This window comes from Fulmarus glacialis, unplaced genomic scaffold (assembly GCF_000690835.1).
Source record: "Fulmarus glacialis isolate BGI_N327 unplaced genomic scaffold, ASM69083v1 scaffold8318, whole genome shotgun sequence".
Classification (NCBI taxonomy): Eukaryota; Metazoa; Chordata; class Aves; order Procellariiformes; family Procellariidae; genus Fulmarus; species Fulmarus glacialis.
The window spans coordinates 9,933-27,325 of NW_009228882.1; the positions used below are offsets into that span (position 1 = coordinate 9,933).

Genomic DNA, 17,393 nt, shown 5'->3' on the forward strand with positions numbered 1-17,393 from the left:
CAGGTATGGCCCTGGCAGTGTAAGCAGAAGAGTTACCGCTTCAGGGGGACTTGGCTGCCCTCAGGCCTTTTGCTGTCCCTTTACATCCCAGCTGCCCACACCAAGGCTGTGGTGGGCAGACAGAGGAGCACGAAATCCCCCCAGGTGCTACCAGGTGCTCAGGCAGAGACTGGCCTCTTACGAGAGCCCTGGACTCAGGCTAATAAAATGAAGCTAAAGGAGCATAGTGCTGCTGTAGCCCTGCAGAAGAGGATGTACGTATGGGCAGATATATTTTTTTTCACTGAGAGGTAATTTCATCTACCCCCCCATATAAACTGTGAAAGAAATGTTGCTAAAACTGATGAGAATTGGGCATTCTTTGCAGGAATCACTAATGATTTTTTTTCAACAAAATCCTCATTAAACATCATAAATGGGCTGCTTTCAAAAATTGCTCTGATTATGTCATCATGGAATGAAAAACGAAGTTAGATAAAGCATGTTCTTAATAAAATATTCTTGATTTTGAAATGGTGAAACCAATCAAGCTAAACTAACTGATCAATAACACTTCATCAGTCAAGACTTCAGAGAGTCTTAAATATAGAGATGGAAAGGAAATGCATGGAAGATATTTGGAAATTACACATCAGACAAAGAAAACAGAAGAGACTTGGGTCGAATGGGATGAACATCAACAGCAGAAAGAATCCATGAACGTACAAGGACAGAAAATGAGAACAGCATAGAAAGTAAAAGAAAATATCAAAACTGCTTTAAGACAGGTTGAGTCAGTTTTTGCCAGATGCATGAAAACTAGTAAAAAAAAGGGTTTATCCTTTAAAGAAAAAAAAGAGAAAAGTGGGACCAGTATGCAGTGAGGCAAGAATACAAATATAATCTACTGACTGTGCAAAATTAAATGAAACTTTTGTCTTGGTCTTGGAGGAAAATGAAGCTAAACAACTGAGTGAATGCAGGATGCTAACGGCAAAGAGGAAATAAAAATGGACAGATGCAAGGGAGAAACAAAACTCGAAACCTTAATTTCCTTCGGTCAGGTGGACTGGATTATCTTCATGCAGGATTTCCGAAAGAAGTAGCAAAAAAATCAGTATTCCAATGTCAATCATTTAAAATGAAGTTATCAAGGTGTTATCAAATTACCTATCTGTACTCAAGAAAGGGAAAAAGTGATGCAGCCTGCATTATATAACCCATTAGTCTTATTTCAGCAATTTTTTGGAATTATGTTATAGAGTTATTGAAGACGTAGAAGAGTGTGCATTTGTTAGGTACTATAAACTCTAAATTTTCATGGCCTTTTTTTGCAATCTCTTTCACAAATTGACTAATTTGCTAGGCTGTGAAGCTGTTGGATTGTGCCTCATGAGACACAAGATTAGTTGGACAGAAGGGGATGTAGCAGACAGGTAAGGAACTGAATAAAAGGACAGTGACACAGGCAGTACTGGAGAGGCAAATAATAACCTACAAGAAGGATGTTGATAGGATGCACTTCAGGAATGATTCTGGTTTGGTTTTTTTATGATAGCCTTGATTAAAATGAATGGTAGGAAGAAGTTGTATTTGCATCCCAGACATTTCATTCCCTGCCTCTCTTTGCAGCTTGAGAATAAAATCAACTTTGAAAAACTTACGGAGTGGACCAGTCCCAATGTGATGGAAAAGAAGAGAGTGAAAGTGTACCTCCCGCGCATGAAGATAGATGAAAAATATAACCTCACATCTGTCTTAATGGCCTTGGGTATGACCGACCTGTTCAGTCCTTCGGCCAATCTGTCTGGCATCTCTTCAGCAAAGAGCCTGAAGATAACTGAGGCCATCCATGAAGCATACATGGAAGTCAATGAAGAGGGCACCGAGATGGCAGGCTCAGTGGAGTTGATGGGAGGCATCAAACATTCGTCTGAATTTGAAGAGTTTAGGGCTGACCACCCTTTCCTTTTCTTGATCAAACACAATCCAACCAACAGCATCCTCTTCTTTGGTAGATATTGTTCCCCTTAAAGAAAGAAAGAGCTGGCAATAATGCTTACCTTCCCCTCAGAAACAGACCCCCTTTACGATAACATTGTAGCGTAATCTCATCTCTTCAATATTTTCTCAAGTGGAAAGCCTAATCTAAGAAATGCCCATTTGGGAAGCTTCCATAGCAATGACATACCTGCAGGTGAGCAAACAGCAGCAAGCATGTTTACTCCTTTCCCTTCTCATACTGGTTTCAGGATTGCTTGAGCTGAGAAAGACTGAGCCAGCAGAGATTAGAGGCACCCGCCAGCCAGGAAGGGGCCAAGTGATTTTCACTCAAGGAACAAGTTGCAGGCATGACTCCAAGCCTTTGGGAGTCCATCACATAGAAAGGCATGGGCTGTGCTCATCCCATTCCCCGGTAGCATCCTGCTGACAAACCCATGTTGTTGTTCCTGAAACACGGGCTTTGAGATCTCCAGTCTGGAGGAGATGTTTGTGGATAAGATTCTGCTATGCAGGTTATTGACTGGTGCCCATGTAAATTTTAATTTTTTTTACTTAGCTGTTGGGAAATGGTATACATGTCCACTCTCACCAGAGTTGTCCTCTCACCATGAGTTCCTCACCTAATTCTGAATTTCTTGCAGAGGTTCTCCAAAGTCATGGAGAGTCTCCCTTCCACTTCAGAGAGCGCAAAGGGATCTAACTTTGTGTAGGTGCAGTTATGCCTTCTCACAGAGTGTAGATTCAAAGCCTGAAACATGGATATCTGGATGATCCGGATGATCCAGATGATCCAGAACTCAGTGAGAACCACCAGCCAAAAGAACTGTCTAAATGCTTGTTTAAAACATTGGAAGACACTTCAAATTTGAGAACATTTTGATTTTTGAGAAAAATCCTGCAAGTGGTATTAAAGAGTCTGATTTCTCCATGGGAGTTTTGTGAAAAAACACAGCTTTCAAAATAGTCCCTGTCTCTATTGAGCTTGCTTAGCAAGTAAACTTCAATTAGTCCCTGGAAAGCCCTCAGGTGAAGTTCAAAATTCGAGTACATTATTCTTCCATGAATGCAGCTGGGCTTTGTTCCTATGATAGTTCAAGGCTACATCTCTTGTTTTTAAGAAGTACATGAGAATCCTAATATTCTCTGTCTTTTTCTTCCTATGTGTCCATTGCCATCTGCAAATACGGATATATTGGCTCAATACTATGTCCTGTTTTCATTCTAATCATACATTATTGATTTTGATGCATATAATTGATTTTTTTTGTTAACATAATAAAAGAAAACCACAACTGCTTGTCATGAGAATTATATTAGTTTTCTGGACCACAAACCATTAAAAATAGCATTACATTGATAACTGTTGTGAGTAAAATGGGATTTAGTACAAAATCCTATTTTTAGAATGAATGAAGCATGTAGATATGAAGTTTCCTAGGCATTTATGAAATGTATAAATGCATACATCTAGAGTTTGATTCCTCTCTGTATTACAGATTACCAAGAAATAGCCCAATAGAATACTAACTTATTCTTATGTATTTTTCAATACAATTCCAATGGGTATTAAAGATGCATTGACAATTAGTCTGGTAAATATTTCAAGGAACAACTATTCCACCAGCTCTGCCACTTTAGATGATTAAATCATCTGAAAATCATATAACTCAAAAGGCATAAGAAAGAATAAGCAGATCAACAACTATTAGGCAAAGCATTTCCCCACTGAGAGTCTTGAGAGGAGGAACTTTGTCACTAGTATTGGCTATTTCCACATTAGCACATAGTGTGGTATGATAAAAGCAGATCTGTAGAGGAAAGCAGGTGGTGCTACAGGTCTGACATCCACATTATTTGAGTATCACCAGGATATTTGTGATACAGACTCAGCTGTTTTTCGTTGGTAAACCCAGCTATTTTACCAAGTATACTTTAATTTTTGTTCTTTAGAAATGAAAGCAGTGATATGAACAGTTCCAGCAGATGCAAAATTTCAACATCTCAAGGTTTATCTTAAGCAGTTTATTCACCTTTTGCATCTCTTGTAGCCAGAAGCAGTTGATCCAGTCTGTTAAATTTAAAAGCCCGTACACTTAAACAATAAGAAGGCTTGAAAAGGGTTAAATTTGCAAACTAGTCTTCCTGTGATTATTAAACTGGAAAGTGCTTAAAGTACAAAGATATGCCTTGGTGACCAACTTTGTTTCCTGAATGACAACAAAGGTCAAAATGAAGGAATGGGAAAAAAGCAAAGGAGCCATGAGGCTTACAAGCAAGTACAAAGCTTCCCCTTTCTCAAAAAAGAATACAGGAGGCAGCAAAAAGTGCAAATTCAGCAATACTGAATACTGACCAAACCTGCAACAAAGTACCAACAGCTAGGACCTGGCCCTGGCCACCACAGACCAGGTAGGAGGCACAATATTTAAAGGGCAGTGGAAAAGTATTCCCCATGAAGGGGGTGGCAGACCTGGCCGGTGGGATGATGAATGCCTGCTGTGGCCTCTGAGCTCTCCAAAACCCTGGGGAGATTTGGGAGAAGCAGCCCTTCCTGTGCCCCAGAGAGACGAGGTCTGTGGTTCAGCCTCTCTGTGCTCTTGCCCACCAAGCAAGCATGCAGTGGAAAGGTGCAGGTGCTCCAGGAGCATGGCTGGACCCGGAGCTCTGCCTGAGCACCTCTGCGCTTTCACCTGGCAGGTTTCATTTCCCAGGCACGGTTCTGGTTCTCATGCCAATAGGCAGCTGAGCATATTTGCTTTAAAAAAAAAATGGCCAAAATTTTAGCAATATTAAAATGCTCCAAAATTTTTTATTTGAAAAAAGACAAAAATAAATAAACCTTGAAAACTTCGTTGTTGCTACTGGCATTTTCGTCATAGCCTTCCAAAGGCTTCTGGCATTTTTGTTTTCTGAAGAATTGAGACCCTGTTTCCCTGACAGACTGCTATGCAGCACCAGACGGAAGGCTTGGCAGGTTACACAAGGGGGCAAGACAAAGCCTGAAACCTTCTGCACCTCTTGGTGCAACTAACACAACTCCCGAAAGCACGAAGAGAGGTCCAAGGGCCTCCCAATATGAGGCGATGTTGCTCCCCATACAACATGGAAACAGTACTCTTCTGTGGGACTTGCCATACACTCCCATTCTAAGTGCCTCATCTACACCACAGTACTTTCTTTGCACATTAATGTGCAATAACCCTGCTGTCTCCATCTCCTGTGAGATCTTCCTCTACAAATAACACAAAATCACGAAACAGATGAGATTGGAAGTGACCTCTGCCGATTATCTATTCCAAGCTCCCCGCTTCAAGCAGGGTCAGCTAAGCAGGTTGCTTGGGACCATGCCCTGCTGGGTTTTGAATATTTCCAAGGATGGAGACTCCACAGCCTCTTTGGGCAACCTGGCTTTACCTCCCTCCCCATAAGCAAATGTATTTTCTTATGTTTAAATGGAATTTATGCTATTTCAAGTTGTGCCTATTCCCTCTTGCTTGTTCACTGGAGAAGGTCTGGCTCCATCTTCTTTTCACCCTCCCATCAAGTTATGCACATGGATAAGATCGCTCCTGCACTTTCTCCTCTCCAGGGTAACAAGTCCCATCTTCTGAGCCTCTTCTCTCATGAAGATGCTTTAATCACTTCGTCATCTTTGTGGCTCTTCTTTGGTCCTGCTGCAGTACATCCACATCTCTTTTGTACCGGAAAGCCCAGAGCCGGACACATCGCTCCAGCTGTGGTCCCTCCAGCGCTGAGCAGAGGGGAAGGATAACTTCCCTTTACCTGCTGGCAATGCTTTTTCTAATGCAGCCCATGATGCTGTTGACTTTCTTTGCCACAAGGACACATTGCTGACTCATGGTCAACTTGGTGTCGCCAGGGCCCCCAGTTCTCTTCTGCAAAGCCAACATGATGGCATGGAGCTTTGTGCAGTGACATTTCTCCTTCTCTCCTTTTCTGCAGCAGTCTTTTCCTGCAGGGGAGGCAGGAATATTATTACGAATCTCAGTAGGCTACTAGTCAGAGGAGAGGAAGGCTTCATGGAAGGATATCTGAGTTGAAACAAACCAAGAGATTAGTTTATCCTCTTTTGTGCAAAAGAAAAATGTTATTTTTCCTGGGAGCATGTGCAAAGATAACTGGCATGCTGGGTAGCCTTCCAGTGAGCGGTGGGAGGTAAAGTGCCATGAGCAGTGCTAGTCACAGGCTGCCATGAACAATCTTCTCTGTGGGGAGGGACCTTGCTAACTAAGCTCCCATATGGCACAGCCAGTAAACTAGTTGCGCCAGCGCCAGTGGCCACCTGTCCTGCACCATGTGTATGCTGGGTGTAAGGGCCTGGCTACCATGCTGCCTCCTTAGGACCCAGTGAGGTAAGACCATCCACAGCCTCACCCTGGCTGTTGGCTGATCCCAGGGACTTGAGGAATGAATTAGCGACTCCATGTATGCTGTGGTGACTGATAAAGGGAGTGCTGTGTGTGCTGGTCCAGAACCTGTATAGTTGCAGACCCTGGACGCTGTGTGCGCTGCTAAGCAAATGCAGTGAGTAAGTGTGAGAGACTTGTGACCAAGGCTGTCATAGGCTCCTTCTGAAGATGCCTTCACTGGAGAAATCCACACCGCCAACACTGAGGTACGCACATCCCTGTCACAGTCTGTGAATGATCAAGGCAGCACTGCAGGCAACAATGTCCATTTCTTCAGAATGGCACAGCGCTGCCGCAGAAAGGTGCCAGGTGGGCTATAAGCTCCTGTCTGAAGGAGCTTGACCAGACACCTCATTTTCTTCAGACTGGGGAAAGAACACAGTCCTACAGGACAACTGAGAGAGAAATCATCACTGATAGTTACAGCACCAACATCTGCAATGGCAACTAACCGAACAATCACTGGCAGTCACTCTGAGCAAGGCAAACACGAAACAATCAACATGCTCTTTCCTACTGGTAAAAGAGCACCAGTGTGGATGAGAACAAAAGCTTGAGTTCTGCGTGTGTTGTTGTGATTGGCTGAGAGGCTTTGGTCTGTGAGCTGACCTGGACTTCATAGCCTTTTGGAAAGGCTCAAACGTCCAAGAGTCTGTTGGTTTAGGGACAGCTCCACAATGAGATGCGTGGCAGAGCAAAGGACAGCAGAGCCTTAGCTGACCTCTTTCTTGGGACAAGCATTGTCAAAACAAGAATATGTGGCAAAACACATCCTTTTGTATTTGTGCTGCATTACACAGCTGTGCTGGACAGGGCAATCCATTATCTTTTATCCCAGGACGCGTTTCAGTTACAGGAAGGTTTGCTTAATCTCACTAGACTCCATGACAGATCTAAAGTAGCCAAGTAGACTATGCACTGCCTCTTATAGTCTTACTATTCTGCACTGATGGCTGATCATGATCAAGATTTTTATTTACTTGTGGAATGATTTTGTTGCTTCTGCAACTTGCTTTACATTAATCATTCATTTGACCAATAAAAAATATAAATGTTAACAAAACCAGTAACTGGGTTGTGTATTAATCTGCTTCTGGAGGAGCGTACTGCTCCTTCTCTACTGCAAAACAAAAAATTCCTTTCATTATGAAATATATGAATATATTCAAGTCAGAAGTATTTTGAAAACCATGCCATTGCTAACAACATTAATGCTGCAAATTGGCTGTAATGAAACAACTGTACTGACTTACTGGACATCTTTGTGGCCACTAAGTTACAGGCTGTCTATGATGATCCAAATGTGATTCAGGTAGATGGTGCACAAATGCCAAGGTGAGCTGGAGCATATCGCTAGACAATTTGATTGTCAAGGAAAAAGATTTAAGGCATACTCAAAAGTTAGAAGTGACAAGGTAAAACATATTGGCTAATCCTTTGACTTCTGAGCTGTAAAGTGTACAACAATGGACCATGGCTGTGAGTGTTAAAGTCTGTTTGAACAGAAACAAAGCAGCCTTAAGCAGGAAAGGCAGAAGGGGCAGCAGCCGCAGGAACAGCTTGCAGCTTAGGGAGCACTCCCAGTTGTGTGATTAAAAGTATTCAATGTGTACAGACACAGACACGTTCACCTATTTGACCTGTCTTTCCACCAGCATGGTGATACCATTTTTAGCTAAACAGGACTCACAACAGTGGTGAACAATTTATGTACCGCTCCTGTGAGAGAACAGCTCATTCTCTTTACAATAGATTTGCAGTGATAGGCCACCAACGTGAGGCAAGGCCTAAAGACCTTTCCTCAAAAGCACTGTTGCTGCATAGCAATGGCTGTAGCAGACCAGCCTGGGCTACACACTGTGCCATGTAAAGTACTAGTGGCATCTAAGTGCACCAGTCCAGACTGAGCTCTTCATGGTTATTATTGCACTAGCATCTTCAGCTGAACTCGACTAGTAAGGACTGTATTAGGGAGAGAGGCATGGATGATTCAGAGGCTTTCCCCTTGTGTAGACAACTAAAAGGGTTAAAGAGTCCACCTCTTCTCTCCAGAAGCATAATTTGTTCTAGACAATTTCAGACGCATTTTGTGTATTGACTTTGGATTTCTGTTTTAAAATCACAGGGCATTTAGAGAGGTCAAAGCAGTTTCTTTTATTGTCTGTTCATTCTTTTATTTCAAAGGAATTATGCGACTGCTTTCTGCTTGCTATTGTATATTATGACTGTCCTGCAGACCATGAATGTTTCTTTAGCTCGTTTGTTCACCTGATGTGCAATGAAGTTACTTGTGGAAGATCTGTAAGAATGGTCTCTGTATGTACAAAAGGCACATTTTGAACCTAGCATCTGGTGCTGTGACCTGTGGAAAAGGAAGAGAACAACTCACCTTAAACTACTCTTCAAAATTTTAGCGGCGAGTTCAAATCCTTTTCTCGTAGCATCTGACAGGGATCTAAATATCCTGATGCGTGAATTTAAAAAGCAACAGAAGCCTTGTCTTTCTTCTCTGCTGAAATCTTCAGCTCTGTAATTCTTCTCTATATAGATGCTCTGAAATGAATTTGTATTCCAACAATATGCTCACTGAAGGTTTTGTTCCACTGATGTGCTGCGCAGATTCTGACTATGTCTGAGTTCCCTGAGCTCGATTGCTCTAGGATGAAGAACTGTGCTCTGTGAAACACTATGTCTGTGGTCTTTTACAGTGCGGGCTGTAAGTGGCACTGGGCAATTGCATACAAGTTTTTGCAGAATAATCTATCTCAATATTATTAAATTTGGCAACTAACTTTTGAAGGATGTGCTGTTTCTCAAGTTCCTTGGTAGCAGAAGTTTCTCCATTCCTCAGCAAGAGCTATGGATTCTGGTGGGAAGAAAGACTAGTGATATTGGTAGTCCAGCCAACAACGGGAGAGAGAAAAGTTGCAATAAGTATAGTGTGGGCATACCATAGCAAGCAGTCCTGCATATGTTGATCTTACCAAATTTTTTTAATTCACAGAATGGTGACTCTGAGAGGGATATGGTCTGTTAGTACTCATTACAGAGGAATAATAAGGAAATTAAGTCAAAATTCCTTAGAGACATTCTGCAAGACTGAATTTCTCACTTTTTTTGTTTTATTTTCACGAGCTATGCCATACTATTTGCTGCCATAACCAAATCATACTTACTATTCAAGTTCCAGTGAATAGCTTTTATCATTATTTTTGCTTCAGCCATTTCAATATGCTCCTTCCTTTTCTGCAAGGTTTCACATGCCATGAGGAATGAATCTTCCGTTCTGGAGATTTTAGGGTAAAACCCTTTCATTCAGGCTTTTTTTTTTTTTTTAAAGAATGGACTTATTCCAATTAAAAGTGCATGTCTGACATTGAGCTCCATCCATCACTTTATTTGATAAACACAGAATAGGCAGCGTGGGGCGTGTCACAAAATTACACATGATATATTCCAAGGAGTTTGGCAAGTCTGCCCCAAGTACAGCTGTGAAGCTGTACTATTACCTTCGTAGGTGAAGCTGATAAGGTAAGCATCTCTTTCGATTATGATTTAGGTTCAATTGAGTTGCAATTTAAAAAAAAATTATCTGTTACAAAATTTACAAGAAGATTGATGTAACCTCATGTTTATGACCTTCAATATCAGTTGAAGAAACAAATTATTAAAGGATGCCTTCTGCAGAAACCTCATCTCACCCTCACGTCTGTTCTGCATTATTTTACTGTTTTACATTCTGCCATGCATAAAGTCAAAGTATTTGTTTGTATGAACTAAAGCTTTGTTTACTAACTCTTCCACACTGAAAAGCTGGTGATATGTTATGACAGCCTTTTTTCCTTTTTCCTCTACACTTTAATTTTTCATTTGGAATTAAAAGACAACATTGAATTTTTTTAAATTCCAGAGGATGCAACTAAAGCTCAGTTGCACGGTTTATGGAAGACAATGAAATTAAGGAATGCAGCATGTTCAGGTGACCCCAGCATACTGCAGCTCTGTGTTACCTTTAATAGTTATATTTTCTAAGATTTAAAAAAAAAAACATTTGTTTCATGAATATGTTTCTTCACCAAAACCATAAATGGAGCTTAAAGCCTAAAATATAATAGCTAGCAGAATTGGTAAATATTCAAAAAATCTATCTTATATCACCTACATAAGTGGTTTAACTCAGAGAGAGATTGAGCATCCATTCTAGCAGGGGAACAGGTAAATGCACTATTGTTCAAATTATCCTACATTAAAAGATGACTGTCACACATGAATGCGCTGATTCCATAGGGACTGTGATACATATGGCAGAGTATCCTGGATTTTGTTCTCTAGCAGCCACAGAGGGAAACACTGCTTGAAGATCCCCAAGAGCTAGGAGAAATTCCACCCTAGCAAGGTTCTCTCTGCTTGTGTCAACATGTGGGAAGTTGTAAGTGGTATAAACACTATACTGCTACATTAGTCTTTACAGCAGTGTATTTTCTACTCTGTGTTGTCTTCTTTACTAAAAAATCCTTCCCTTCAGCGTTAGATGAAATGCTAGGTGCTGAAAATACACTGAGAATTTTACAAGAATGTCAGAAAAAGGGTAGAAAAAATATTTAAATATTGAAGATGTGAAGATCTCTGCACATTACACAAGGCTAAACAAGCACTGTCTTATTAAAAGGTGGATTTTATGGAAAAGGTGATAATAAAAATTAAAGAACACTTTTTTAAAACAGTGAGATATAATTGAGTCAACAATGAATAGAACATACTAGTTATAGATGTTTGTCATAAACGGGATGAATTTGGTAAATCATTTGTAGTCTCCATTACTGTGCCTTCATTATCCTATTTAAAAAAAATGAAGGTAATGTTGCTAACATTTGAGACCTCTGATAAAGTAGGTGGTGCAAGAACCTAGCTTCCACTAGGGTGAAATTAGGGTAAAATTAACAAAACTTACGCTGTTGCTTCAGACTTGCACATTGTATACTGGAATTAACTGTAGTTTGGATCATAGAGGGCTGATCTGCTAACTGATCTTAAAAGTGATGTTAAAAACTATAGTGAAGAACCTGGTTTGGAGTCTCAAAAAAATGAAGATTCTGAGAACAAATCTATATGTGTTTTTTTCCTTAAGAGATGAGAAAAGACTGTTAGTGAGCTTCTTTCAAGGTAACTAATATTCTTTGCAACATTTTCAACAATATGGTATACATGAACAGAGAAGGAGAACTCAAGTTTCAAATAAAAGAACCACCAGCCTATGCATAACTGGTAGCTATCCAGCATTTTGATCGCTCACGAATCCAAAAGCATGACTGCCTTTTAAATCCACACCACTGGATTCTGTTTGCTGAAACAAAACCTGTGCGCCAAGTTCAGGGGTTTAAGTGCACTGACTTTCTTGCATTACAATTAATGTATTTCATCATAGTAAGTCAGACTCTTTCTGTTTGCTTTAGACAACACTGATTTCACAATGGGCTCCATCACCGCAGCAAATGCAGAATTTTGTTTTGATGTATTCAAAGAGCTGAAAGTCCACCATGCCAACGACAACATCTTTTATTCCCCCCTGAGCATCATTTCAGCCCTGGCCATGGTCTATCTGGGAGCAAGAGGTAACACTCAATCTGAGATGGAGCAGGTAAGTTACTTACATAGGTGTAAAGTGACCTCTGCTTGTGCTTGTGGTTCCTTCTAAGTGACATCACTGAAATATACTATCCACTGATGAGGTTCTCACCTGTTTTAATGCACAAGAAATAAACCAAAGTCACAAAATGGAGAACTGGATCGAGAGTTATTTAGAGAAAATACTAAAAAAAAGATGTATATTTTCACTATAAGGCGCAATTAGTTTTGACTTAGACAAAAAAAAGTCTCAAGGACAATAACAAAATGGATTACCAGTCAGCAAATTTTATTATATGATTTGTTTTCTAAATTCTGACATCTTCCAGATAATGTGATCAGATTTTTTTTTTTACTATATAAAAAAGATAAAGCCCAGGAAGAGAGGCAGACAGAATATTATTAGCAGTACATAATATGTAACTCAGTTAATTTCTAGACATTCACTGGAAAAAATATCATCTAAGCAAAGAGTGGTATTTACAGTTTCCAAGAAGACCAAGGGGGCATAAACCAGTTGCAAGCTCACTTGTAAATTTTTAGTTCATCTATGTTCTCAGTTAGCACTTTTTCTTTTCTGAGCCAACAGCTTTACCTCAAGCATTGTGTGTAAATCTCAAATTCACATCATTTTTGGTCATGCTTGTCATTTCTACCACTGGCATTTTCTCTTGCAGGTTCTTCACTTTGATAACGTTACAGGAGTTGGAGACACTACTGACTCCCAGGTAGAGAAATAACTCGATCTCCTTTTCTGTCTTACTTTCTCCACGGAACAAAACTAGAACTGTTCTGCCTCTCCTCCTGGAAGTTTCAGACCCTGTCAAAAACTATGGTAATGCTCTCAAACCAAGGAGACCTGTGGAGGGAAGGTAGGAGGATGTAACTCACCTATTTGTTAAAAACCAGGGAAAGAAGGCAGGTTGCACATCTTGCACCAGAACAAGTGACGGTGTGGGGCAGGATGCTTTGGGCACCAGGGTGCCTTCCTGGGCAAGTGCTGCTGGGGGACAGAATGTGAAAAGGGCTCAGCACCTGGAGTCAGGGCACAGCAGTCAGAGCTGCAGCTGAAAGACTCCAAAGCAGGGCAGAGAAGAGCCCAGAAGTCTCAGTGACAGGAACACAACTGCACTCTTACAACAAGCACATTTCAGGGGACTTATCTTGAGAAGGATGAACTTGTCTGTTCAATGCAGCATCACCACAGCACCTGCTGTCCCAAAGGTGACAGCCCTATGTCAGTGGGGGAGGACTCCACTGCAGCATGACTCTTAACTGATAGGGACAATTCTTCAGGGTTCTATTTCCTAGATAAGAAGCAGCTAATGCAATGCATCTTCTTATTTTCATGTTATCACCTCAGTGTGGCACTTCTGAATACATCCACAATTCATTCAACGATCTTCTCTCAGATATCACCATGCCAAATGCTACATACTCACTCAAGATTGCTGACAGACTCTATATTGAAGAAACATACCCCGTTCTTCCGGTGAGTTGTACTGTAACCTGACTTCAGCGAGATTCCCTATAAAAGGCCCCCTAGAGAAGCACCACCAACAATAGCCCACTGTCTGTTGATGAAGGGGTGGTTGTGAGCCATGAGGGGAACTCGTTCAGAACCAGTTTGAACCTTCCTCTGGCTGTTAGGTGGAGTCCAGGCAAAAGTATAATGCTATAAAAGACACCCATCTTGCAACAGTCACAGGGAATAATCAAGATTGCTGTTCATTTGCTAGAAAACGGCTTTTAAAGAAAAATGTAACTTTTAAGGGAAATTAAATACATTTTATAACTTGAAAGCATGAAGACTGAATTTGTCAAATTTGGATTTTTTCAAAGCCAAATATCAAATCTTCCCAGTGAAAGGAAGCTTTGTTTTTGAAATCTAAGAATTTCTGTAAGGAATACCGTAAGAACACAGTATTAAAAATAAAAAGTGGGCACAAAGAGAAGGAAATAAACATGGTCTATCCTTAAAAGTGTTTGTTAAACTGAAAATGTTTTGGTAAAATGAAGAAAATATTTCAAAATTTTAACTTAGAACCCTATGTGAAAAAAAAGTGTGGGACCTAAATATGCCTTGTCCAGCTTTAAGATTCAGTTACAGAAAGACAGCTGTGACTGTCATGTTCAAACACAAGGGTAAAAGTTCACTGTTCTTTTAACCATTCTGCTTCATTTCACGATCTTGCAGTTCACATTCATACATTTTCAAGTTCTCATCAGTCTGACAATTGCAATCCTTCTGCTTACAGGAATACTTAAAGTGTGCGAAGAGATTCTACAAAGCAGGGCTGGAAGAAGTTAACTTCAAAACAGCTACAGAGGAAGCAAGACAGCTCATTAATACCTGGGTGGAGAAAGAGACAAATGGTAGGGACTGAAAAATGGGTAGCAGAAATTTTCCCCTACCTACCATAATCCATACCCTTGCCTTCCTCTCCTCATAATGTCTAGAAAAAGTGGGTCAAGCAAGAGTGGGTTGCTTGTTGCTGTGAAAACAAAACTCCACAAAGCAGCACCCTCCACCCCCATGCCCTTCATTGCTGGCAGTTGTGCACACTGGACAAGGTGTATCTTACCACTCTCTGCCCTGCTTCTTTCTAAAAGGACAGATCCAAGATTTCCTTGCCTCAGGCTCTGTTGATCTCGATACCATGCTGGTCCTTGTGAATGCCATTTACTTCAAAGGGATATGGAAGATGGCGTTTAAAGAAGAACACACTCGGGAAGTGCCCTTCAATGTGACAGAGGTAGGAGGGCAGGGACACAGCTTCTGGCCAGGACGGTTGTTGGCTCACACAGCCAGCAGCCTGGGTGTTACATATACAGCCTGTTGCTGTCACAGGTCGGGTGATTTAGCTGGGCCCCTCACTGTCAGCGCCTGGGCCTAAGGCCAAGAAGCGTTTGCAAGTGCTGTGTCTGACCAGGCTTCCAGAGCACACCAGCAGGCAAGAGAGGAAAATGGAGACACAGCTCTCCCTCAAAGGCAACATGCTTGAAGATCGAGTCCTGACCCTTTCAAAGGGCTTCTACATTTGCCTGCCTAAAGAAAAAATTGCTCCCCGGTCACATCATCTCACGTTTCTGTTTTTGCAGCAAGAAAGCAGGCCTGTGCAAATGATGTGTCAGAACAGTACCTTCAAAGTGGCAGCGGTGGCTGCAGAGAAAATGAAGATCCTGGAGCTTCCGTACGCCAGCGGGGAGCTGAGCATGTTGGTGCTGTTGCCTGATGATGTCTCTGGCCTGGAGCAGGTATGGCCCTGGCAGGGGAAGCAGAAGAGTTACCACTTCAGTGGGACTTGGCTGCCCTCAGGCCTTTTGCTGTCCCTTTACATCCCAGCTGCCCACACCAAGGCTGCGGTGCGCAGACAGAGGAGCACGAAACCCCCCCAGGTGCTACCAGGTGCTCAGGCAGAGACTGGCCTCTTACGAGAGCCCGGGACTCAGGCTAATAAAATGAAGCTAAAGGAGCATAGTGCTGCTGTAGCCCTGCAGAAGAGGACGTTGCTATATGCAGCGATCTTTATAGGTACCAGAAACAGACATGTTAGCAGGATTTTTTTTTTTTTTTTTCATTTTGAGTGATTTCAATCTTCTAGGAGACCACTCAATGGTTTGCTAAACAAGAAAAGTTTATTCAAGGAGAAATAAAAAAGGAAGTGATGAGGAAAGCATTCCAAGAGCTGACTAACAGCAAAATGAGAAAAGTAGCATTAAAAGGACCTAAGATGAGGGAAGGGATCAATAAAATATGCTCCAGGAGGAACAGTTTTGGGGCCAGTTTGTGATGTTTTCAAGAACTGTATTTTCACAAAAAAAGCCTTGATCTGATAAAGAAATTTTCAGATGACTAAGTTTTGGAGAACTTCATCAAGACAATGAGCTATAGGCTGTAGTCAGGAGGAAGCATACAGGATAAACAAACATATTTAAGATTAAGTATCAGTTCTATTGTGTACACAAAGTAAATGAAAAAAAATAGTAACAAGTGGTATTAACACAGCTGTTAAGGCCATTGCACTCATCTCAGCCATTTCATTCCCTGCCTCTCTTTGCAGCTTGAGAATAAAATCAGCTTTGAAAAACTTACGGAGTGGACCAGTCCCAATGTGATGGAAAAGAAGAGAGTGAAAGTGTACCTCCCGCGCATGAAGATTGAGGAAAAATATAACCTCACATCTGTCTTAATGGCCTTGGGTATGACCGACCTGTTCAGTCCTTCAGCCAATCTGTCTGGCATCTCTTCAGCAGAGAGCCTGAAGATAACTGAGGCCATCCATGAGGCATACATGGAAGTCAACGAAAAGGGCACCGAGATGGCAGGCTCAGCGGTGGTGATGGGAGACATCAAACATTCGTCTGAATTTGAAGAGTTTAGGGCTGACCACCCTTTCCTTTTCTTGATCAAACACAATCCAACCAACAGCATCCTCTTCTTTGGTAGATATTGTTCCCCTTAAGAAGAAAAAGAGCTGGCAATAATGCTTGCCTTCCCTCAGAAACAGATCTCCCTTACTGTAGTATTGTAGTATAATCTCATCTCTTCAATATTTTCTCCAAGTGGAAAGCCTTCAATATCTAGGGAGATATTCTTGAAGAAGCAGATCTTTAGGTGCAGGTATTTCTGCTCACACAACTTGTATTCAGGACTTATATCTAAGATTGAATGAGAATTTCAGGAGGTAGCTTAGGAATATTTCCCATTGAATAACTTGAGAGACAGGGCCAGTATTTTGATTTTTGTGAGAAATCCTGCTACTGCTATTGAGAAACTGGTTTCTCTATAAGAGTTCTGTGAAATAAACACAACTTTCAGAATAATCCTGGTCCTTTCCGTTGAGCTTGCTGGGCTACCATCCTGGAATTGATGCTTGGACAACTTGCAGATGAAATTCTAAACTTCAGCAAAACATTCTTCTTCCAGGAATGCATTTGGGCTTCTTTGTGCTGCATGTACTATAAGGCTGTGTCTCTTGTTCTGAGGGAGCTTACAGAAAGTCTACCATTTCTTTATAAATCATCATCTCCAAATACATCTTCCTGACTGATATAATTTCCTGTCTTTATTCCAGTGACATATTATTGATTTATGAATGTTAATTGGTGGTCCTCCTATTTATTCTAATAAAAGCATTGCAAACTATACACGTCATTATCTATTCTGGGTTACCACACCACACAACCTGAAACACGATACAGTGGGTAGTGATCTTGACACAAGTGGATTTGGACCCTATTTTCAAAACCAGAATGTACCCGTACACGAAGTCACTAAACAGTTTAAGAATGTTTTTAAAAATTTTGAGCTTAAGCAAGGTAAACCCTACAGCTTCTATACTTACCTTGAGC

The 17,393-nt window shown here is 41.2% G+C and overlaps 2 protein-coding genes across 2 annotated transcripts in view; both read left to right on the forward strand.

Moving 5' to 3' along the window:
- LOC104081048 (ovalbumin-related protein Y-like) overlaps window positions 1–2,013 on the forward strand; it is a 6,541-nt gene extending 4,528 nt beyond the window's left edge. Inside the window, exon 6 of the mRNA XM_009583642.1 lies at window positions 1,612–2,013. Within this exon, the coding sequence (XP_009581937.1) occupies window positions 1,612–2,013 (402 nt within the window). The remainder of the gene's footprint in view (window positions 1–1,611) is intronic.
- Window positions 2,014–11,883: 9,870 nt separating this feature from the next.
- LOC104081047 (ovalbumin-related protein Y-like) lies at window positions 11,884–16,504 on the forward strand. Its single transcript, XM_009583641.1, has 7 exons — window positions 11,884–12,051; window positions 12,716–12,766; window positions 13,402–13,530; window positions 14,297–14,414; window positions 14,652–14,794; window positions 15,141–15,296; window positions 16,103–16,504. The coding sequence occupies exons 1-7, from the start codon at window positions 11,884–11,886 to the stop codon at window positions 16,502–16,504; spliced, it is 1,167 nt and encodes a 388-aa protein (XP_009581936.1).
- Window positions 16,505–17,393: the final 889 nt, after the last annotated feature.

Bases quoted from the DNA above. Each gene is read 5' to 3' on its own strand.
- LOC104081047 (XM_009583641.1), top strand. From the start codon at position 11,884: ATGGGCTCCATCACCGCAGCAAATGCAGAATTTTGTTTTGATGTATTC. The intron at 12,052-12,715 runs GTAAGTTACTTA...TTTCTCTTGCAG, and splicing joins CTCAATCTGAGATGGAGCAG to GTTCTTCACTTTGATAACGT. The intron at 14,795-15,140 runs GTAGGAGGGCAG...CTGTTTTTGCAG, and splicing joins TGCCCTTCAATGTGACAGAG to CAAGAAAGCAGGCCTGTGCA.